Raw genomic sequence first — 24,603 nt, forward strand, 5'->3', positions numbered from 1 at the left:
AAGGCCTTGCACACCATTTTTCTGGGTCCCTCCTCTCGCCTGCAAGTGAGGGGAGCACCCTGTTGCAACAGATCAATAAAGGCCAAGCCTACAGGCTGCTGTTTTGCTCCAAGTTATCCTGGTTGGTGTCTTTGTTTTTGTCCAAGGGAGCCCTCGGATTTTTCCGTTAACAAGGCCAGTTAATTAATGATCTCCTCACCTTTCAATTGGCTCATTGATTGTGTTATTATATACCGTATTTTTCCATCTATAAGGCGCCCTCTATTTTGGGGGACTCCGATTTAAGAAAATGGGGGAGATGGCCTCTGTGTATGAGACGCCCCCACATTTTGTCATTCTTTTTAAGGGAAAAAACCTAGTTGTATACATGGAAAAATATGGTATGTTGGAAGCTGCCCAGAGTGGCTGGGGAAACCCAGTCCGATGGCAGGGGGGCTACGATAATTATATATTATTTGTAGCCCCCCCTCCAATCGGACTGGGTTTCCCCAGCCACTCTGGGCAGCTTCCAACATATATAAAAAAACACAATAAAACCTCACACAAAGCTTCCATATACAGGGCTGCTTTTGGACATCCTCTAAAGATTACAGGATTTTTCCGTGTATAAGACTATATTTCCCCCCAAAGTTTAAAATTGGGGGTCGTCTTATACACGGAATGTTGCAATTATTTATTTCTTAATTTGGGGCTCAAAAAATAGGGGTCGTCTTATACACAGTGTTATACACAGAAAAATACGGTACTGTATATAGCACCGGCAGCCGACTGGATGGCATCTTTTCAGCCAGCCGCCATGTTGCTTTGGACTTCTGGTTCTGGGATTGAGGCAGCTTTCCTCCAGCCTAGGACTGTGGGGTTTGGGGTCCGTTTGTCGAAGACCCCGAGGTGCCCTCGGAATGGCTTCCTTCCAGGTAACGGAAGGACTGTGGTGGTGGCAGCCCCCCCCCCGTGGGATGGACTTTGCACGAGACGCTTTGCCAGCTGTTTCCAGATGGTTTATTGTGGCTGTAGTGGGATGGCATGCCAGGAGGGGGACAGGCGGATGGTCACCAGATGAACAAGGGCTTCCCGTCCGTGGACGCCATGAAACTGAGGCAGTCCAGCAGGGTCAGGCAGTCCGTCATCTTCTCCGGAGGCACAATCTGCTCAATCACCTGCCGCAGGTAGCTCGGGTTGTTGTAGACGTCTCCTTCGGGCCCTGCCGCATCTGGGCGCTCCTTCAGGATCCCGTAGGTGTTGACGATGTGCTCTGTGAACTTGGAGTGGAAGTTTGGGTCATAGCCCTTTGGCTTCAGCATATTCATGATGGTGTCGTAGCGCTCCACCATGGATTGGCGCTCCTCTGCTGACATTGGAGACAGGGGGTCATTGGCTGCCTGTGGGGAGAGAAGCAGCATTAGAAAAGAGGGTTTCTGAGCCGTCAAGAAGAAGCCCAGCCTCCCCAGCCGCCTTTATGGAGCTACAGGTTTATGCAGCCAGGAGGGTCAAATGGGAAAAACTCCTGCTGCTCCTGGCATCTTCAGAAGAGGGGGGAGAGGCATCTTTGATTAATCCCTATGGTCAGTGCCAGTTCCCCACCCTCAAGCTGGCACCCTCCTTTGGTTTGGAGCTGCTATCCCCCCATCAGCCCTAGCCAGTCAGTTTGAGAGTTCAAACCCCAAAGTCAGAGAAAGTTGTAGGCACATGTTGTGAATAGGCAGCTACAGTGGTACCTCAGGTTACATACGCTTCAGGTTACAGACTCTGCTAACCCAGAAATAGTACCTTGGGTTAAGAACTTTGCTTCAGGATGAGAACAGAAATCGTGCAGCGGCGGCGCGGCAGCAGCGGGAAACCCCATTAGCTAAAGTGGTGCTTCAGGTTAAGAACAGTTTCAGGTTAAGAACGGACCTCCGGAACGAATTAAGTACATAACCAGAGGTACCACTGTACATTTCTGTTTCCTTTGTTGTTGGCATCCATCTCTCGGAAGACAATGGCTACTGCATTTAACACAGATATCACTCGGGCCTTACGTAAACCAAAAATTACCCTTAAGCTTAATCAAACAGGAAAAAAGACATTTATCATATTAATCAATTTATTTATTTATTAGAAAGTGATTCACTAAAATCATTTTAGATTGAGCTACGTAGGCAAGGCTGCATTCTGAGCATGGAGGGAGCCAAACAGTTCGCATTTAACAGGTTGGTGCTGGAAAGGGAGGGGTCAGATAAACCACAAAATTTGCCCTGTGTTTGTGTAGCTGGGGCTATGCTGCTTCCTCGCCTTGTGGGATGAGGGCTGCTTCCTGTTCTGTTCTTTGCCACTTGAAAATAGCAAAAAGCAGAGCTGTTCAGAAGCTGCCTGAATCTCCCTAGCAATACATGGCGCAGGAGGGATATGGAGGCTGACTTTTCTTTATTGTTTTGCACCAAAGGAAAAAGGAGTGAACTTGACACCACTACAAATGAGGGACGGGGGGGAGATATTTGGTTCATTTTGCCTTTTAACATGAAGTTCTTTAATTGCATTTCTTGAAACAGTGACGTAAAATGCAGCTACCCTTTGAGATTCATGCTCCTCTGGATCTTGCGACGCAGTTTATTTATTTATAAAAAACATTTACACACTGCTCAATCATAAAAATATATCAAAGCAGTTTACAACATTAAAAATATAGAAAACCATACACTAAAAGTGTAAAAAAAACCAAGCATCAGGTAACCATTGTGGAAAGATACAGTCTGAACTGCCTGCATAGGCCTTGCGGAATAGAAAGGTTTTCAGCAGGCTTTTGCTGAATCTTTATTGACTGGGTTTATGGCACTAAAGACTTGGTTTCTCATTGTCAAGTGAGCATCACCAACTTGGGGAACAACCAACGACATTCCTATAGATGTTCAAGGCTTTGTAAATTAATACCACCTTGAACTTGGCTCAATAGTAGATGGGACATCAGTGCAGCTGTTTTAACAATGGTGTCACATGTTCATAGAATCTGTCACAGTCTGGTTCACAAGCGATTGAAGTCCTGGCTGGGGACGTTGGGACCGGGGGCAAGATGGCAGGGTGGGAGCAGGAACGGGAGTCCAGAAGCCAGGAGTCAGAAAGCCAAGAGTCCGAGGGTCAGAGAGCCGGGAGTCAAGAAGCCGAGGTTCCGAGGGTCAGGAAGCAAGGAGTCAAACACAGCAAGGTAGGGAACGTGTTGCTGTGGCAAAGAGCTGAAGGGAAAATGCTGACCTTATATCCCTTCCCGGATCTTGCCACCAGGTGCTGTGAGTTACCAATCGACCTCACCTGTGTGGCCGCGCCTTGCTTCTTCAGAACAAACTGAGGAAGGCCCCAGTCCTGCAGAGTCCTATTGGTCACAGGGCTTGGCTTCATGCACACCTGACAGAATCGTAGCGTTGGAAGGGACTGTAAGGGTCATCTAGTCCAATTCCCTGCAATGCAGGAATCTCAACTAAAACATTCAAGACAGGTGGCCACACAACCTCTGCTTATAAACCTTCAAGGAAGGAGAGTCCCAAGAGAGACCGTTCAATTTCGAACAGCTCTTACTGTCAGAAAGCTCTTCCTGGTGTTTAGTGGAAACCTCCTTTCTTATAACTTGAATCCACTGGTTCAAGTTCTACCCTCTAGATCAGAAGAAAACAAGCTTGCTCCATATTCCATGTGACAGCCCTTGAGATAGGTGAAGCTGGCTATCACATCTCTCAGTTTCCTCTTTTCCAGGCTAAACATATCCAGCTCCTTCAACCGTTCCTTATAAGGATCGGTTTCAGACCCTTGATCATCTTGGTTGCCATCCTCTGCAACCACGTTCTTGGCCAGAAGCTCCCATCAGCAATCTGGCTGCAACATTCTGTGCCAGCTGGAATTTATGGACCCATTCTCCAACCAATAAATGTGCAGAGAGATGCAGATAGAATGATGTACGAAAGGTGTTAATGAAAAGAACACAGACAATTGCATTATATTGACTGCACAAACCTGTTTGTAAAAACACATATATTACGCAAAAATGCGTATTAAAATGGATAAATCAGGATAAATGCATTTTAAGAGCCTGATGAGTTTTTGTGAGTGCGTTAAAAATACTTTGCAGACTGATGTAGGTGGTTAATTGGACATCATAACGGAGAGAAGTGGGAATAGACGGATTCTTCCTATAAACACAACTTTGAAAGGAGAAGAGGCCACGGCAGGAGTTGCAATAAGGGAAACTTTTTAGCTTGAGGGCCACATCCCCTTCTCGGTTACTTTATTTGGGGTGCACGTCAGTGGTGGGCAGAGCCAGAGGCACGAGTGGCCAGAGCAACCATTGTTGTTTTTACCTATAGAAAAGAGTGGCTGCTTTCTATAGTCACTCACGTACCACTCTCTATTCTTCATCCAGGAAAGCCGGAGCCATTATAAAGAGATCAAAGACACACATTCCATCCAGGCAAAAACACTCAAAGAGAGTGACCTCATGAGCCCAGCAGCTCTGTCAAAACTGGGCTGGGGTTGGCAGGCTCTGATGGAGGATGCAGAAGAAACGGGGGTGAGGGCTGGGGAACCTCGGTTGAAGTGGGATCTCCTTTCCACCCTGGCTTTGGTCACTTTGGAAGGGCGAGCAGGGGTGTCGTCTCTCTTCCTGACATTCCTGTGGAGCAGGAAGACTCAATGGAGGGCTTTGATCCACTCACTGGAGGCTGGACAGGAGGCAGCAGTGACTGACCAGGATCCTGAGCTGGAGGGTGTAACCTTGTGGCCTAGAAGCTGACAGTGCCTTTGCAGATGGAGCAGACTCGCCCGCTCTGATGGTGTGCACTCTTGCAGTCTTGATATTCCCGCACGACAAGGGAATCTTGTGAGTGAGCGTCCCACGCCAGTCCTTAACTCCTTGGCCTGCTCCTAAATTCCTGAACTGCGATGCTTGAGCACGGTGTCTGCTGCTGAAACTGTACCATTACTTGCCTGGATAAAGGTGTCTTCCTCTACTCTAGGTGTTGGGTAGGAGCCAGGACAAGGGCAAAGCAGGGCCAGAGGAATGTGGCCTGGGGAAAGTCCTGGGGGGCCAAACAGAAAGGCCTCAGGGGCCATGTTTAGCCCCTAGGCCTGCGTCTTCCCATCTCTGGGCTGCAGCTTTCAGGGTTCCTGTTCCTCCATCTTCTTCGATTGCACCCTGTCAACACACCACAGCAGGGCTAGGACTGGGGAGTGGGGGGCAGGGGAATCTCCCCTCACCTGCTGGATTTTCTCAGGGATGCTGCTGACGGTGAAACCGTAGAGGCGGACCCGATCAGGGAAGATGCTGGAGAGGATCCTGCGATCCAGCTGGAAGGCAATCTCTCCAACGATTCGCTCCATGGTTACCAGTTTGGGATCTGTAAGGACCAAGGGGGGATTTCCAGTCAGTCCAGCAGGATACCGCAGTAGGCAGCAGATCTCCCAACTCCTCCTTGAGGGGGACACCCAACGAAGTGCTACATTTGCTCAGGGAAGCCTTAGGGCCAGGGCAGCCCCCTTAGGACTGTCCCCATACTGCACCCTCACTGGACATCCTCCGTGCCCTCCTTGAGTGCTTTTGCCTGTGCAGGATGTGTCCTTGAGGTGCCTCTGACTTGCCTGGATAGAGAAACGTGATGTGTGTGTGTTTGTAGATATGCTGGTTGACATCCTCCAATGGCACAAAAGAATATAGGGTTTAGTCCTGTTGACAAAACTTGCATATTATGAAAGAGAGATTGAATGAAGTGCACTAAACAATATTTATTGAAAAATAGTTTGTTAATTATTGGAATGTAACATGCCAAGACACTGTTCAACCATATATTTTATTTTCACTTATATAATCACTAATATAATTTGACATTCTGCTTGAAATTCATTCATAACCAAAGGCACCCAAAAAGTTATGTATCACTCCTTAAACCCCTGGAGACACACTTCATTGTCTCTTGAGACAGATGAATGCCAATAAAAAACCCTCCTTAAACCATAACTGACCTTTTGTATATGGATCCAAGATATTATGAAATCATATATAGGTATATTGTGAAATAGAAAGCAGATGAAGCAGTGGGCAGAGCACTATCAAGAACTGTACTTGTGGGAAAACATGGTTGCTGACACAGCAGTTGACAGCATCCAGACACTGCCTGTCTTGGGAGAGCTGGATGTCCTCCCTCCCTCGATGAGCTGAAGAATGCCATCAACTCTCAGGCATGAGGAAAAGTCCCAGGACAGTACCAAATTCCTAAAAGCTGGCCTCAAGACCTCCCTCATGCTGCACCTCCACTACTTCCTCTTGTTGTGTTGGGATGCAGGATCCATGCCGCAAGACATGCATGACTCCAGCATTGTGACCCTCTACAAGAACAAAGGTGACTGCTTTTTTGCTTGGGCGCCGAGGAGAAGTCTTGCGCGCTCCTCCGCGCGCCCTCTTTCGCTTCCCTTGCCCGTCCGCCTGTCTGTGCGCGCCCTCGGGGAGGGGGAAGTATTTAAAATGCTTGTAAAGGGAAGGAGAGAAGTGAAATTGAAATGAAATAAAATGTAGTTGATGCCTAAAAAAAAAGGAAAAAAAAGAACAAAGGTGACTGCCGTGACTATTAACAACCAATTTCTTGCCTTTCCAAAAGGGAATGGCAGAATGTGATGCTAACAACCTATACCAAGCTGATTTTTAAAGCACAGGGAGATTCCCCCCCCCCACAACCGCAAGGCTTCTCTTGGATAAAAGCTTTTTGTTGTGATGCTAAAGACCAATACCAAGATGAAGGCCTACTAGGCTCCTGTGTTGGATCACACTGCATGAGTAAGATTTTGGGCATCATATGGCAGGATAGAGACTCAAGCAAAAATGTGCTCTCTCAAGCCCACATTCCCAGCATGTTTTCACTCTACTCTCAGCGACGTCTACACTGGCATGATCATGTCCGCAAAATAAAAGATGGCAGGATTCCTAAGGATGTGCTCTACAGAGAACTGGCTTCAGGCAACAGACCTGTCTGTGAATATAACATGAATGCTGGCACCATCAACCCCACAGTGTGGGAATCTCTTGCTGACAATTGCAGTGCCTGGAGGCAATCAATCAGGTCATGCATCCACAGCAGTGACCAGAGGAGAAAAGACCTCTGGGAGGAGTGCAGAAAGAAGAAATGCCATGGTACACCTACATCAGCTCAACTGGATGCCTTTATCTGCCTTAGCTGAAACATAACACGTCTCTCCCATATCAGTTTCTACAGCTACAGCAGATGTTATAACTCTCCAACAGTCTGACTGCTCATTGTCTCCTGAGACAGACAGATGCCAGAAGCATATTAAATTGGTATTCTGCCTTTCATCCGAAGATCATAGGGCAGTTCACAACATAAAAATAAACATGAGACAAAAATACATTAAGAATCAAACGGACCAATAACCCCCCTCCACAAACATGCATTTTTATTTTATTTATTAAAATGAAAGATGATTTTATTTATTATTTATTCAGGGCCACGCTGCCTCTTCATTCTGGAGAGAGCCCCATGGCCACCATGATTTTAAACCATAGATATTCTCATCCTCCATTAATCCTCCTTTTTAAAACATCTGGGGATAGAGGGCAATTTGCTCAGATAGGTAAGGTGGTGGTGCCGAGGAAACAAGAAACATATTACCTGTAAGGCTGGCCAGTATCTGGTTTTCAACATCACAATATATCACCAGCTAAACATCATTATATAGCACGATATATATCTGTGGTGGTGGAGGGCCTTGCTGCACCTCCCCGCAGCGGCAGAGGGTCCCGCCATACCTCCCCACCACTGTGGAGGATGTGCTGCTCTTCCCTGCAGCAGTAGAGGGCTTTGCTGAGGCTCTCTGCAGCTGTGGAGGGCCTTAAAATGTAAGGAAGTAGTAGATTTAATAAAAATACTAAATAAACTTCCATATAATATATTTAATATGTTTTCAACTAATTTAAGAGTAGTTTAAGTGATTTACTAGTCAAGTTGCATCTGTTTCCACACTCAGAGGTCTAAGTGGAATCTTTGCATACAAGTAAGCCCTCTGACTGGAGAGGAGAGCCAACTGCCCCATAGACCTTATGAATGTAAAATAGATCTTCTGTCAGGTGCGCAATTGCCCACCAGTCGCATCTATTTGATGTCACAAGCAGAGCTTGTGGTTTTGAGACAGTTTTTGGAAGAATCTAGCAACGGGTTTCATCAGACCGCCCAAGGCACCAGGAGGCGCCCCTGTGCTATTCGTGAAGAAAATGGTACCTCAGAACTTAGATTGTGCACAAACTATAGGAAGATTAACCACATAATGGTGTCCAATTGCTGTCTGCTACCACACATTGGGGATTTATTGGAAAGGTTGAGGTCAGGAAAAATCTTCACAAAGTTGGATTTGAGGGGGCCTTATAACCAATCCGTGTGAGAGAGGGAGATGAGTGGAAAACAGTGTTCTGCACCAGATATGGCAGCTTCGAATACCTGGTCATGCCCTTTGGACTGCCGTCAGGGACAGCAACGTTCCAAGCCTTCATCAACTATGTCCTCAGAGGCCTAGTGGATAGATTCATGGTAGTTTACCTTGATGTGCTGATATACTCAGAGAAGCCAGAGCAACATGTACGTCACGTGACAGAGGTGCTGCAGAGACTGTGGAAACATCAACTCTGTGCCAAGCTGGAAAAGTCTCAGTTTCGTGTATCAACAGTAGATTTCCTAGGTCACTGCCTCACACTGGAGGGGTTGCACATGGATCCTGCTAAGGCGCAGAGCATAGTGTCATGGCAGGAACCCAAGGCAAAGAAAGATCTGCAGAGATTCTTGGGTTTTGCCAGCTACTTCAAGTTTGTGCCGGACTATTCAAGACTCACTACGCCTCACAGATTGCTTGAGGGGCAAGAAGCCATTCCAGTGGACAGCCGAGGTGCGGCAGGCATTTGAGTTCAAAACCATATTCTTCTCAACGGTATACCTAGCACATGTAGACCCTCACTGGCCGCTGATTGTGGAAATGGATGCCTCTGACAGGGTGGTGGGGGTGGTGCTGCTGCAAGGAGACCAAGATGGCAACCTACGCCCGTGTGCCTTCCACTCCAGGAAGCTGACTCCTTCCGAGTAGAATTACACCATTTGGGAGAAGGAACTTTTAGTGATCAAAGAAGCCTTTGAAGTGTGGAGGGGGTGACGCCAGGTGGAGGTGCACACTGAAAGTCCAAATCTAGAGTATTGGCAGATGATGAGATGTCTCAATCAACGGCAGATTTGTTGGGCGCAGTTCTTTGGCAGATTTGATTTTGGACTCCAGTATGTAGCCGGTAGTTTGAATCAAGGAGTAGATGCCCTTTCCAGGAAGCCGGAATATCAGGATGATGAGCCAGTTCCAGTGTATAGGCACAACTTGAAGCCAGAGCAGCTACAGCTAGCAGCTGGGTCAGTTGTGGAAGTCTCTGAGTTCCAGCAGAAGACAAGGGAGGATGCATTCGCGAAAGGCGAGCTAGTGGTGCTGCGGGGGGATGCCAGTGATGTGGAGAGGTTCCTGGAAAAGGATGGGCTACTGTATAGAGGAGAAGCTCTTATGTTCCAGAGGGAGACCTCTGAGCCAAGGTCTTACGTCAATGCCATGATAACCCTACAGCTGGACACTTGGGGCAGCACAAGACGCTATGCCATGTGATGAGGCAATTCTGGTGGCCGAGGTTAAGGGAGAAAGTCAAGAAATATGCCAGAGCCTGTGAAATGTGTCAGCGGGCGAAGAGACCCAGAGAAGTGCCAGCGGGCTTGCTATAACCGTTGCCCACCCCGCAAGGCCCTTGGCAAACCATAGCTATGGACTTCATCACTGATCTGCCGGAATCGCAGCAGCAGACAGTGATCTGGTTGGTGGTATACCTGTTCACTAAGATTGCGCACTTTGTGCCCTGTAAGGGACTTCTGACAGCCCAAGAAACAGCACAGCTCTTTGTAGACCATGTGTTCAAGTTGCACGTGCTCTCAGAGTGATCTCAGGTGAGCCCAATTAACCTCAAAGTTCTGGAAGCAGCTCATGCAACTACTCAAGGTAGAGTTGTGCTTCACCTCAGTTTGACACCCAGAGACGAATGGAAAGGCATAAAGGACTAATGCCATGTTGCAGCAGTATCTCCGTAGTTATGGGAACTACCAGCAGGATGATTGGGTGTCCAAACTGTCCTTGGCGGAGTTCACATACAACAATGCACTTCATGCTTCAACGCAACAGACCCCCTTTTTTGCCAGTCATGGATACCATCCCCAACACCCTGTCAGTGCTGGCAGCAGATGACTTCGTAGAAGTATTGACAGCTAACCAGAGTTTGCTTAAGGAGCGTTTGGACTGTTCTAAGGAGGCATATAAAAAATCAGCTGATGTGCATAGACAGCCAGGTAGTGACATCGAGGTGGGATATGTGGTTGTCAACACATTATTTACTTCAGAAAGATAGATATAGAAAAATGGACCGCCAGAGAGGGGGGCCATTTGAAGTGATGGAATAGATCAATCCTGCGACTTTCAGGCTCAGGTTGCTGGTCTCAATGAAGATCTACCCTGTATTCCATAGATCCTGGTCGTTGCCAGTGGTGCCTGCGCACCCTTACCAAGCACCTAGACAAACACCTCCACCTCCAGTCTTGGTAGAAGGAGAGGAAAAGTTTGAAGTAGAACAAATTCTAGACTCGCAAATGAGAAGGAAGAGGTTGCAATACTTGATTGTGTGGAGCGGGTATGGGCCAGAAGAAAGATAATGGGAATGTGCAGAATATGTTCATGCCCTGGACTTGCAAAAGGAGTTTTATAGAAGTCACCCCAGCAGACCAAAACTGAAGAGGGAGACACGATTGAATTACAGCAGAACTCAGAGCAGCTTAGTTATGAGGCATTAGGAGAAGGAGGGGTAGTGCTGACAGCAGAAATGTCCTTGGAAAGCATAGAAGAGCCACCATCCCCATGTACCTGTTGCTCATTTAGAGTTCAAGAGCAAAGGGCTCGGCTACATTTGACTCCTGAGGCCCCTCATAGAGCCAAGGGCTGTTGCTGGGGAAAGAAGAGGAGGAGCTCAGCGAGCAACGTTACTGTGGAGTTAAGGACTGGATTCTTTGCCTTGTACCACGATGACTAAATAAAACCATAAATATGAACTTCTTTGTTTCTTCCTTGCTCTTTGATGCTACTAGGGGAGGAGAGATTCCCCCATGCCTGACAGCTATGGTAGGAAATGCCCCAACTCTGCCTGAGTTCGGTTGCGCTGTAACTGTTCAGCTCTTTGGGGTTGATAGTGTCTGTCTGTGGTAGAGCTATATCAATGGAAAGTGACCATCTGTGAGAAGATCAGCTCACTATGCCCAGTCAGGGCCCAGAAACATCACACATTGCTTACACAACAGAAACACATATACACACTCACCCACCTCTGCTTGACTTGGTGCTGCTCAGGGAGGTGGCTTGCCTGTCGGTGCCTCGGCGCTCCTTTGGCCTCACGACCATTGGCTGGCTCTGGTTGAAGGCCTGAGATGCTACTGCTGGGCTTTGAGAAGAGGCTGCTTGGCTTTGGTTCTGGTCAGTGAGTTGGCTTTGGTCCATGTCTGGGGGTGGAATCTCATACAGCCTTCGATACAGGTCTGGGAAGAACATTAGCATGTGGAAAGGGGAGGGATAATAGAAGTTGGTACCCTCGCTTCTAGCGTCAAAGGCTGGGTAAGGCAAGGGAGATGCATCGGGATTTATCATGCCAGGTTGGTACACAAAGAGGGGGGACACTTGTTGCGGGGGGGGAGACCTGACAGGCCGAAGGAAAACAGAGTCGTCTATGAACTGGTGAAAGAAGGTTCCTGGAACGAGTGGGGTTTGCGGGGAGTTTGTGAAGAGTTGTCGTCTGAACGAGGTGCTGCCCGTAGGTGCCTCATCATGGCTTTGGGTCTGGTCAGTGAGTTGGCTTTGGTCTATGTCTGTGGCCGGAACCTCATACAGCTTTCGATACAGGTCTGGGAAGAACATTAGCATGCGGAGAGGGGAGGGGTAATAGAAGTTGGTACCCTCGCTTCTAGCGTTAAAGTTTGGGTAAGGTATGGGAGATGCATCGGGATTTATCATGGGAGGTGGGTACACAAGGAGGGGGGACACTTCTTGGGGGGGCATTTGGAGGGGGGGAGGCCTGGGCCTGACAGGCTGATGGAAAGCAGTCTCGTCTATGTTTGGGGCAAAGTAGGCTTCACTGAGTGGGCTTTGCTGGGAGTTTGTGAAGAGTTCTCGTCTGGACACGTTGCTGCCCATAGTTGACTCATCATGGAGTTGGCTTTGGTCCATGTCTGTGGCCGGAACTTCATACAGCTTTCGATACAGGTCTGGGAAGAACATTAGCATGCGGAAAGGGGAGGGATAATAGAAGTTGGTACCCTCGCTTCTAGCGTTAAAGTTTGGGTAAGGTATGGGAGATGCATCGGGATTTATCATGGGAGGTGGGTACACAAGGAGGGGGGACACTTCTTGGGGGGGCATTTGGAGGGGGGGAGGCCTGGGCCTGACAGGCCGATGGAAAGCAGTCTCGTCTATGTTTGGGGCAAAGTAGGCTTCACTGAGTGGGCTTTCATGGAGTTGGCTTTGGTCCATGTCTGGGGACGGAATCTCATGCAGCTTTTGATACAGGTATGGGAAGAACTTTAGCATGCGGCGAGGGGAGGGATAATAGAAGTTGGTACCCAGCCTTCTAGGGTTAAACATTATGTAAGGTATGGGAGATAAATCGGGATTTATCATGGGAGGTGGGCACTCATAGGGGGGGGAGAACCCTGGGGGGGGCATTTGGAGGGGGGGAGGCCTGGGCCTGACAGGCCGATGGAAAGCGGAGTCGTCTATGTTCTCGTCAAAGTAGGTTCCTGCACTGAGTGGGGTTCGCTGGGTGTTTGTGAAGAGTTCTCGTCTGGACAAGACGCTGCCCATAGTTGACTCATCATGGAGTGGTGCGTACGAATCCCACCAGAGCTGGCCATCAGCAGAGCCGGGTGAGTAACGCTGGCCAGACTGGTAGGAAGTGGTGGGAGCAATGGGGAGCGGTTCATAGATGGGCCTGTTGCTGAGGGGCAAACTGTAGTTGGGCTGGTGGAAGGGGGCAGGGGGCAGGGGTAGGCTCTGGTGGCCTGGCGCCCGGCGCCCAGCAGACTGGTAGGAAGCATCATCAGTGACATTGACTGCATAGTAGATGGGGGATGGGGGCTGGCTCTGGTAGGCAGAACCAATGCTCAGTGGCTCGCCCTGGATGGACTGGTAGGGAGGAGGAGAGGAGGGGAGGGGCTCGTAGCCAAGCTTGTTGCTGATGGGCAGGCTGTAGTTGGACTGGTGGAAGGGGCTGGGCGTGGAGGGCAGGGGCACGGGCAGGCTCTGGTGGCCCCGTGCCTGGTAGGAAGCAGCGGGGAAGGAGGAGGTGTCATTGGCATTGACCGCATAGAAGATGGGAGATGGAGGCGCGCTCTGTTGGCCAGAACCGAAACTCAGTGGCTCTCCCTGGATGGAGTCATAGAAGGCACCAGAGGTGATAGTGGGGGAAGATGGGAGGGGGCCATAAGGGATCTTGTGACCAAGGGGCAGGCTGTAGTTGGGTTGGTGGAAGGGGCCGGGGCCGGGGGGCAAGGGCAGGCTTCGGTAGCCTGGTGCCTGGTAGGAAGCAGCGGAGGAGGTGTCATCAGTGGCATTGAGTGCATAGAAGGACTTGTTGGAAGCTGCAGAGGTGACGGTGGAGGAGGAGGCATCACTGGTGACGCTGTGGCCAGGGGGCGGGCTGTAGTAGGGCACGACGATGATGGGAGAGGGTGGGGGCAAAGACCGGCTCTGGTTGCCAAGGCCAAAGTTTGCCTGGGAAGTTGCACTCTGGGTAGCTAGGGGAGCGAGGCTGGAGGAAGGGGTGGGGGGGGCTGGCAGGGCCAGCTGGGGCTTGTGGGGGTGCCAAGGAAAGGGGCACTGAAAGCAGAATCCACGTTGCCGAGGCAGGTTGGGCTGCCCAGCTGCACCACCCTGGAGGTAGAGGGAACTTGTGCCACCATCTGTGCAGAAAGGGGGGGGGAGGGGAGAGAGAGAGAGAGAGAGAGAGAGAGAGAGAGAGAGAGAGAGATAGAGATGTTGGTTGATTTGGCTGCAGAGACACATCAAGATCCCTCAGAAGTTGCCCAGCTCCTCTTCCCTCCCACTCCTAGCACATCTTTGACGGTGGCCATGGCCTGGTGCTGGAGGCACCCATGTGGGCTCTGTCCCAAAGAAGGAACCATTCTTGGAGGAGGGGAAAGCCCACCCACAGAGAAAGAAGCCCAGGCTCCTCTCCAAGGAAATAAGATTCGTATGTTGAAACAAGGAGGGCATGTTTCAAGCACTCCAGGAACAGTAATCTTTTTGAAAGCTGGATATGGGTAGACAAATCCTACTGATATCCCAAATTCTCAACAAGCCATCCCTTACTTGAAAAGCCGTTTTCACAATACTTAGCCTGCTCTTTAGGTGGAAAAATCTCTGTACATTCATTTGGCAGGACCTGGGTTTTTCCCTGATCTTGTTATCAGGGTCACCATCTCATGATCCAGTTTAGACAATTTGCCTGGCAAGGCAATAACAATTTCAAGTTTGGTGTTCTGAGGCTACCTCACACTACTTTATCCCACACCCTGTTTCTATCACAAGACCATCCTCTTTGGCTCATACAGGCTGCTCCTTCTCCCTTCAGCCATTTCCCAAGATGCCCTTATAAAGATTACTACACACATCCACTCATCAACATGATAGACCTACCTGGCAGTAAAGGAGCTCAGTAGAGCACATTAGAGAACTTGGAAATAGATGGTGTCTTTATGAAAGTAATACCTTAACCTGGCTTACAAATCCATTCACACTTACAACTTTCAAGATTTGGACAAAATGGGCAAAGTCCTGGTTGCAGGCTTCTCACCCATTATTCCATTACACTTCTACCCAGTTTTCAAAAATAAATATAGACTCTATAATATAGAGGTGTTGAAAGAAAAGCAATTGTAATATTTGAAATATTTTTACAAAGATAGATGACTGCTTACCATTAATGTGATGCAAATTGCACAGGCAAATGTTCAAATATCATGATTTTTAGACTACCAATTTTTAACAAATTCCCAGTTTAAAAACAAAGTCATCAGACAATAGCATGCAAAAATTATAGTGGAGTAAAATATAATATAATAACAAAAGGATTAATATCTTTGTATAAATCTATAATTGAGGTTCAATTTTTCCCTCTGCAAAATTTTGAGAAGGTGGCGGGAACTGAATTGAGACTTAAATACTGAAGAAAAGACATGGAACAGACTGGACCAACTCCTAGCCTATATAAAACCGAACAGTTTTCCCATGTGTTGGAGAGGATGTCTTGCTACAGCGGCATATTAGCACTTGTGGTAGGAGTGTCCAAAAATAGAAATGTTATGGGAAAATGTATTTACAGAAATATATTTAATTACAAGACAGACAGGACCCCAGGACTGCCTATACTTAACTTGTATGGTCATGATATGTTGCGAATTAGAAACCAAGAACTCATAACACTTCCATTAACTGCAGCAAAAACAATTTGCCTGGACATGCAAATCATTACAATTATTGATTATGAACCAATGATACAATGCAATTTGGCAAACAGCATTATTGGAGAAACTGACACAAAAACAAAGTATCAAGAGGCCAAAAGAAACACGACTATTTTAATGCAGTCTGGTGTAACTTTATTGCTTAGCTTGTTGCTATATCCTTGAACTAGCAGCCTGGCTTTTCTTTGCTGAGGGGCTCCACCATCAGACTGAATGCTCTTCAATTGGGAAAATGGTGTCGGGAGAAAGCATGTAAATGGGGAGGCTCTTACTGGGGCTCTTTGCCCCTGGTGCAGCAACCAAGGTCTTAGGAGCTCAGCACTCTGTTGCTGCCTGCAGGCCTCTGACAGGACACTTTGACCACTAGAGATGTCAGTGTCTGAGTGAAAGACTATCTCTCCCCCCCCCTTTTGCAAACAATCAGAAAATTCAGAAATGAACATAGCGCCGAGAGGCTCCTTTTGCTGCTGTGGTGGCCGGTGTGAGCCACTGCACCCTCCTGGCCTAACCTTGGAGGAGATTAAAAACAACACACTTTGTGCAGTGAGAAGATTTGCCAAAAGCACTCGCCAGAGATCAACAGGAAGAGAGAATAGCCAGGGAGGAGGAGGTGCTGCTGCTGCTGCTGCTGCTGCTGCTGCTGCTGCACTTTGGTGGAGGGCAGGTTTGGCAAAGAAGTCGCCTCCTCTGACAGGTGAAGCCCTCCCTGAGAATTCACTGATTTACACTCCTGTCCTTTGAAATCACAATAGACTTTGTTTTGCTTTTTGGCATTTAGTTTCTAAGCCCAGCTGCCACCTTCAGACAAATGTTGAAGCAGAAGACACAGAGAAATTATTTATTTAACACCAGCATTTCTAAGACCAGTTTGATGAAAAGTTACTTTTTTTACTAACCAGCTATTAATACCAGTATTAGAATACAGAGCACAGAACGGAGTTAATACATCACTACAGAGCATCTTAACATTGATTATTTTTCAGTAGCAAGTCTTGTCGTAATTATGGCTTATGGAAATAGTTATTGCTTATGAAACAATCATGGCTTAGCAGATCCGTCATCACTCAAGCAGACCATTTCCCCTAAAGTAAACCCTGCCTTCATGCCAACCTGTTACCCTTTGAATATCCTCCTGTAACAATGAATTTCAGTATATTTCTAATCATGACCACCCCTTGCTCTTTATGTTCTGGCTTGCTGGCAATTAATGCACTTCTGAAGAAGGCCAGCTGAGGGCCAAGAGGGGGCCGGACACCAGACTGGCCCTCTCCCAAATCATGAAACTGGACAAGGTGGCACAAATTGTCTGCGGGTTACACAAGAAGACTCACTAGACATTTTCAGATGGTTTATTGTGTTTGCAGTGATACAGTGTGCACTGTGGGGGGGGGGGGAGGTTCACCATATGAACAAGGGCTTCCCGTCATCCTGAGACAGTTGATGAAGGCAGTTGAGGAGCAGCATGCAGTTGTTGAACATGTCTGGAGGGGTGGCATTCTTGACCACCTCCTGCAGATACTTTATGTCATTGTAGGCGGCTGCCTCTGCGCCTGTCATGTCTGGCCGATCCCGGAGGATGCCAAAAGTGTTGACAATGTGCTCCGTCAGGGTAGGGTGGACGCTTGGGTCATAGCCCAGCTGCTTCAGGCGGTCCATGATGTTATTGTAGCGCTCCATGATGGTTGAAGCCTGCTCTGTTGTCAGCTGCAGGAAGGGGTCAGCTCCACTCTGCGGAGAGAGCGGAACAGAGAGAGAGAAGAGCAGCATTAAGGCACATTGTGTTCACTTTTCAAGTTGTTTGAGACTTTTTTCTTTTTTATATAAAGTAACTGAGAATGTAAATACTATTGATGGTGATACAGTGGTACCTCGGGTTGCAAACACTTTGGGTTACAGACTCTGCTAACCCGGAAGTAGAACTTTGCCCCAGGATGAGAACAGAAATCGTGCGGTGGCAGCAGCAGGAGGCCCCATTAGCAAAAGTGTTACGTCAGGTTATGAACAGTTTCAGGTTAAGAACAGACCTCCGGAATGAATTAAGTAATTAACCAGAGGTACCACTGTATAGATAATTATTTGTGCCCCCAGTGAAAGTAATAGAAACCCATCCCAACGGACAGAAGCCGCAGAAACCCCGTTACCATATGAAGTCCAGAAGAAACTACTTTGTCCTGACGCAGACCCTTTGGGTCTGTCCAGCCCTGATGCTGTCTACTCTGACTGGCAGTGGCTCTCCAAGCCCCACCCACCCACCGGCAGCTGCTGCCTGAGATTGTTTGACGGGAAATGCCAGAGGCTCCATTGTGGGATCTCTTCCCATGCAATGTTGGGGTATTAATAGTCTCAGGGTTGTCGCCCATGTTTGTCTTACACAGAGTAAGCCCACTGAAATTAATGGACATAATTAACAGATTAATTAAATTAGTCTGCTTTGAGTAAAATGTAGTTGGCTACAACCCCTCAAACTCCAGCCATTATATTCTATACAAAATTTAAAATATACTTTTTATGTGTTAAAACAGCTAGCTGCTAAATCCACAATGGGCTTTTTGCAACTATGATTTCCTTCTGAAATAGGACTTGGCATGTACGAGACACTGGCCAGTCATCCCAGGATAATAGCAAGGCGTTGCTTGCTGGCTCACCAATTAGTTAATGTCAAGGGTCAGAGAGGGAGGAGAAGTTTTTGGCACGCCATTACAGCTGAGGTCAGACGAGCCTTTCCCCACTGAACTTCCAGTGCCTACAGAAGGCCTTGTTATTTCAGCAGGCATTTTAACTATAGTTTGATTTTATCATAGCTGATTTTTATTTTGTGTTGCATCTTTGTAAACTGCTTAGAGACTATTGGTACCTTGGTTCTCAAACGCCTTGGTGCTCAATTTGGAACCCAAACACTGCAAACCCAGAAGTAAGTGTTCTGGTTTGTGAACTATTTTTGGAAGCTGAATATGCTCCGTTTTGAATGTTATGCTTGCAATTTGAGTGCCACACTTCCGTTTTGAGTATTACGTTGACGATTTGAGTGTTACACTGACGATTTGAGTGCCACATTTCCATTTTGAGTGTTACGCTGAGGTCTGTCTGGTTTTGCTATTTATTTTGTGTTTTTGTTTTTGTGGCTCTTTTTGTTTTGTTTTTGTGACTGTATGGAACCCAGTTCAGCTACTGATTGATTGATTGAGTGACTGATTTTGTGACTGCAGCACATTGTTTATTGCTTTCATTTTATGGCTCAATGGTCTCATTAGATAGTAAAATTCATGTTAAATTGCTGTTTTAGGGATTGTTTTTAAAAGTCTGGAACCGATTAATCCATTTTGCATTACTTTCCATGGGAAAGCGCTCCTTGGCTTCGGAATGCCTTGGTTTTGGAACGGACTTCTGGGACGGAATAAGTTTGAGAGCCAAGGTACCACTATATATGAAGGGCTTAATAAACGAAAATGCTTTATGCCAAGCTGTGTCGTGGGTCCCTCTTGCTCCCTGTGGCCTGCAGAGGCTCTGCAGGGTGTCAGGCCAAAAGGAACAGGGTCTTTGCAAGCCTTGCCTGGATACGCTGCCACGGGTGGAGTTGCGTGGGCAACCATGGCCCTCCCAAAGTGGCTCTTTCTCATCTGAGGGGGGAAATAGCAGGCAAGAAGCAGGGTAGATGCCTTTTAGAATAAGAAAGATCAGAAGCCCAGAGGAAGAGAGAACGTTTGTATTTGAGAAGCAGGAGGCGTATTTAATGACAAGCAGGCTGGAGTCCCATAGACAGAAAAGCTGGAGATGGTAAAGAGGATGGAGCTGCCAAGAGGCTTGACTGTGAGGAGGTTTGAAAGGAAAGAAGTTGAACCTTATGGGGAAACGGAAAAGGAAGCCAGAGAGGTAAGTGGGGAGGACGTGGTCAGAGCAAGAAGCAAGAAAAGTCAGGCTCCATGGTGAGAGGCAAGAGCAGGGAAGACAAGGCGGCTGCAGCCCAAAGGATATTAAAGAACCAAGCCTTGGGTTAACATTTTTAGTGGGAAGGGAGGGATAAGTAATGTGGACCTGGAGGCAATGGAGAAAAAGCTGGGCAGTGAAGGGGGGGGGGGGAGAAAGTGGAAAGGATCCAAGCCACCCACCCCACCCCTGATATATAGAGGGCAGGGGCATAACCAAGATTTTTGTAGGGCTTTGGAGGAAGCAGAACCTCAGATTTGTATTGATTTTTATTGATGGGGGGCAGCTACCTCCCCAGCTACGCCACTGTGGAAGGACGTGTGGCTCTGGAATTGGCCTCCACAGTCACTTATGGACTCACTGTTAAAACCATGTTTATGGAAGACAATCTTACTCAGCATACGAGTGATTGCCAAAGGAAGGAAGAAATCAACATTGCAGACTTGGGACCAAACTCCACATGACTTTAACACTTTATTTTTTAAAACTTTTATATGCCTGTTGTTTTTGTCCATGGAGTTTTGGACAAAAACATCACAGTAATCCAAGTTTATGCACAAACTACTGGTGCCGAAGAAACTGAATTTGACCAATTCTATGAAGACTTACAACACCCTCTAGAAATGACACAAAGAAGGATGTTCTTCTCATTACAGGGGATTGGAATGCTAAAGTAGGGAGTCAAGAGATGAAAGGAACAACTGGCAAGTTTGGCCTTGGAGTTCAAAACGAAGCAGGGCAAAGGCTAATAGAGTTCTGCCAAGAGAACAAGCTGGTCATCACAAACACACTTTTCCAACAACACAAGAGACAATTCTACACATGGACATCACCATATGGGCAGCATCGACATCAGATTGATTATATTCTCTGCAGCCAAAGATGGAGAAGCTCTATACAGTCAGCAAAAACAAGACCTGGAGCTGACTGTGGCTCAGATCACCAGCTTCTTATAGCAAAATTCAAGCTTAAACTGAAGCAAGTAGGAAAAACCACTGGGCCAATAAGATACAATCTAAATCAAATCCCTTATGAACACACAGTGGAAGTGAGGAACAGGTTTAAGGATTTAGATTTGGTGGGCAGAGTGCCTGAAGAACTATGGATGGAGGCTACAGGAGGCAGCAACAAAAACCATGCCAATGAAAAGGAAATGCAAGAAAGGAAAATGGCTGTCCAACGAGGCCTTACAAATAGCGGGGGAGAGAAGGCAAGCAAAATGTGAGGGAGATAGTGAAAGATACAGGAAATTGAATGCAGATTTCCAAAGAATAGCAAGGAGAGACAAGAAGGCCTTCTTAAACGAGCAATGCAAAGAAATAGAGGAAAACAATAGGATGGGAAAAACCAGAGATCTGTTCAAGAAAATTGAAGATATGAAAGGAACATTTCATGCAAAGATTACCATAATAAAGGACAAAAGTAGTAAGGATGTAACAGAAGCAGAAGAGGTGGCAAGAATACACAGAGAAATGATACCAGAAAAATATGGATGTCTCGTACACCCCAGGCAGTGTGGTTGCTGACCTTGAGCCAGACATCCTGGAGAGTGAAGTCAAATGGGCCTTAGAAAGCACTGCTAATAACAAGGCCAGTGGAAGTGATGATATTCCAGCTGTACTATTTAAAATTTTAAAAGATGATGCTGTCAAGGTGCTACACTCAATATGCCAGCAAGTTTGGAAAACTCAGCAGTGGCCAAAGGATTAGAGAAGATCAGTCTACATCCCAATCCCAAAGAAGGGCAGTGCCAAAGAATGCTCCAACTACCGCACAATTGCACTCATTTTTCACACTAGCAAGGTTATGCTTAAAATTCTACAAGGCAGGCTTAAGCAGTATGTGGACCGAGAACTCCCAGAAGTGCATGCTGGATTTCGAAGGGGCAGAGGAACCAGAGATCAAATTGCAAACATGTGCTGGATTATGGAGAAAGCTAGAGAGTTCCAGAAAAACATCTACCTCTGCTTCATTGACTATGCAAAAGCCTTTGACTGTGTCGACCACAGCAAACTATGGCAAGTTCTTAAAGAAATGGGAGTGCCTGATCACCTTATCTGCCTCCTGAGAAATCTCTATGTGGGACAAGCTTAGTTTATGAACAACTTGGAAATAGAACGCTGCAAACCTGGAAGTAGGTGTTCCAGTTTGTCAACTTTGCCTTGGAAGCGAAACATGTTCCACTTCCTGTTGAGTGTGTTCCGTTTGTAAATTGAGTCCCCCGCTGCTAATCAGAGGCTTCGTGTTGAGTCTTGAGCTCCCACACAACACAGAGGTGATATTTGGAGCTTTTGTTTTTTGCGTTTTTGTTTGTGTGGCTTTTTCATGTTTTGACTGTGACTTGTTCTTCATTTTATGGGACTGCCTTGTGACTGGTTTGTAACTTCGTTTTTGTGACTGTGTGGAACCAAGTTCAGCTACTGATTGATTGGTTGTGTGACTGCAGAAATGGATAAAAGCCTCCCATCCAAATATTGACTATCATTAGTACACGTAAGAAAAAAAAGTAATTTTTATTTTTATCATCTACAATACTGTCTTATTTATTTTATAGTACAGTACATTGATTATTGCTTCATTTTATGAATCAATAGTCTCACTAGATAGTAAATTTCATGTTAAATTGCTGTTTTAGGGCTTGTTTTTAAAAGTCTGGAATGGATTAATCCATTTTGCATTACTTTCTATGGGAAAGCACACCTTGGTTTTAGAACGCTTTGGTTTTGGAACAGACTTCTAGAACGGATTAAGTTTGGGAACCAAGGTACCACTGTATGCTTGAACTGACCCACTGACATCCATTCCTAGTTGGCCTGAAATGACTGGTCCCTTTTGACAGTTCCTTGGGGGAAACCCCCAGTTTGGGTTCCACAAATTCATGTGGAAAGGCTCTACTTGCACGCGCGCTCTCTCTCTCTCTCTCTCTCTCTCTCTCTCTCTCTCTAAGCTGCCATGCCAGGGCTAGGGCCAGAGGCAGTAAGTGGAGTTTCCCCTCACCTGTGTGACTTTCTCAGGGATGTTGCGGACGGTGAAACCGTAGAGGCGCGCGCGGTCAGGAAAGATGCTGGAGAGAATCCTGCGGTCCAGTTGGAATGCAATTTCGCCCACGATGCGCTCTTGCTTGCTGGTTTCTGCAAAGACATTTCCTGTCAGAGAGGAGGTCTCCCTGGCCCTCCACCATCCACAAAGTGCCCACTCCCCTTGGTCAAGCTGTCCATCCTCCCCTGCCAGCCTATTGCCTCACAGCTAGCAGCCCAGGCCACATTTTGCTGACCAGAGTGGAGTTCCCCACCTTCCCCCCTGTTTGCACTGCTCCATGTACTAAAGCCAGCCTGTCTTGTCTCTTTGTAAACTCTGCACCAACACCCCTCCTGTGAATATAAGTTAAGGGCCTTGTCCTGCACTATGCTTAGAATTGTATGCCTCCTTCTAAATAAATAAATAAAATACAAAAGTGAGCAGCTTTTATCATTCTGCTATTATTATTATTTTGCCCAAGTGCAGCACATTCGATGCAAAAGGTGAGAGAGAAAAGAAGTCTGTAAGCTAATGGTGCTCAGAAGGACAGCTGTTCATTTTAGGCAGGATCATGGGGCTGTCTGCAGCCACCTTTGGGAGCTAACAGGACACAGGAGAGGGGAAGAAATCAGGCAACCACGGTGTGAGTCCATTCTGGATTGGAGTTGCATGGGTGGTTCCTTCTTCAAACTGGCTAATTGAAGCATTTTTTTTAAAAAAATGATGTGTCAGCTGGCCCCCAGTGGCACACATTTTGTGGCAAAGGAAGGTCATTAAGGCAGCTTTCAGGCATAGGGTGCAATATTTACAGTTGCTACTAGGCACTTATAGGTCTGTATAAAGCCTGTCTGTGGCCAGGCCATTATTTGAAGACTGGCCAGCTGCTGATAACTTTCGGGGAGAGGAATGGCAGTTTGGCTGCCTCTCTGTTAGCTCTCTGCTGACAGAAGATAATTATGTGGTGATTGATAGTAGTCAGACTGACTATTACCGTATTGGCCCAAAAATAAGCCACACTTTCCCCACAAATTCCGACCGTGAAAAAGTGCAGCTTAAATACGTGACCTTACAAAAATAGACTTTTATGATCTTGCTGCTGAAACAGACATATAGTAAAACGGAACAAAGAAATGTTTTATTGCCGATTTGCAAGCTTACGGGTAATCTCTAGTACCCGTAGGATTTTCTTATACATTTGCCATTTTTGGATGTGAGTGCCTGCGGAATTATAGCCATTGAATATATTTGCGGGTGCGGCTTATATTCGGGCCATTACAGTAATCACTCAGGAGAATAAGGGTGATCTGGGGGACCTGAAATAGATCTCTCTATGCTGCTGGTGAAAATTTACAATCTGAAAAATTGTAAGTACCTCTTTCTGTTGTTATGAAGAACAGAAAGGAAAACTGGTTGTTAAAGTGTCTCAAGGCAAAGCTAAAAGCCTGATTTATGGTTAACAATAAAGATTAGACAGACAAGGGAAACCCTTGTGTGAAAAATCTAACCCTTTTTCTGTTTCTTGTTGCTGAAAGTAAAGCGGCCATTTCCAGTTGTGGAAAAGAATTTCCTATAAGACACGTTGTGGCTGTGGTTTTAAGGTGGAAATATTAACGTAGAGTTGCTAATAATATTCAAATCATCAAAAGCATCCAGTATGGCAAAGGTACCTTTAGATCTCCCAGTGACTGTTGGCATTGTTCAGCAGTTGATGGCTGAACAATTAAAAATGATTGGAATCAATCAGTGGAAAAGAAAGGTGGAGAGAAAATGAATCAAAGAGATCTGAAATGGAAAATGGAAATGAAGAATACCTAGAAGCTTCGGACCAAATCAATGAAAAGCTGGCAGGACTGGATGAAGAAAGCAGATGCTGAAATGAAATGCATTCCATACAAGGATTTGGAGGAGGAGGAGATACAATCACAAATGGGGAATTACCTGGATTTGGCATTGATGGAGTTGAGGTAGGGAAAGCTTTAGGGAAAACTTCAGTCCTGGCCATTCTTCAGTTCTAGCAGAGAGAAAGTATTTTGTATATGATTTGGAGCAAATTCAGAGAATGATGCTGCCA

The 24,603-nt window shown here is 46.7% G+C and overlaps 1 protein-coding gene across 11 annotated transcripts in view; it reads right to left on the reverse strand.

The window, feature by feature from the left end:
- Positions 1-976: 976 nt before the first annotated feature.
- SPATC1 (spermatogenesis and centriole associated 1) overlaps positions 977-24,603 on the reverse strand; it is a 44,867-nt gene continuing 21,240 nt past the window's right edge. For 3 of the 11 annotated variants that reach the window (XR_014549929.1, XM_083621837.1, XM_083621834.1), the window contains 2 exons: positions 22,512-22,645; positions 16,926-17,318 (listed from right to left, as the gene is read on the reverse strand). Coding sequence is in view for 6 of the 11 variants with exons in the window: in XM_083621837.1 (XP_083477963.1) it covers positions 16,989-17,318; positions 22,512-22,645 (464 nt within the window). In the remaining 5 variants the exon portion in view is untranslated. Of the gene's footprint in view, positions 1,380-5,217; positions 5,358-11,398; positions 12,292-12,543; positions 14,028-16,925; positions 17,319-22,511; positions 22,646-24,470; positions 24,544-24,603 lie in introns of those variants that run through there. The other 8 variants (XM_083621838.1, XM_083621836.1, XM_083621835.1 and 5 more) reach the window with 8 other exon arrangements.

This window comes from Podarcis filfolensis (assembly GCF_964270895.1).
Source record: "Podarcis filfolensis genome assembly, chromosome: 7".
Lineage (NCBI taxonomy): Eukaryota > Metazoa > Chordata > Lepidosauria > Squamata > Lacertidae > Podarcis > Podarcis filfolensis.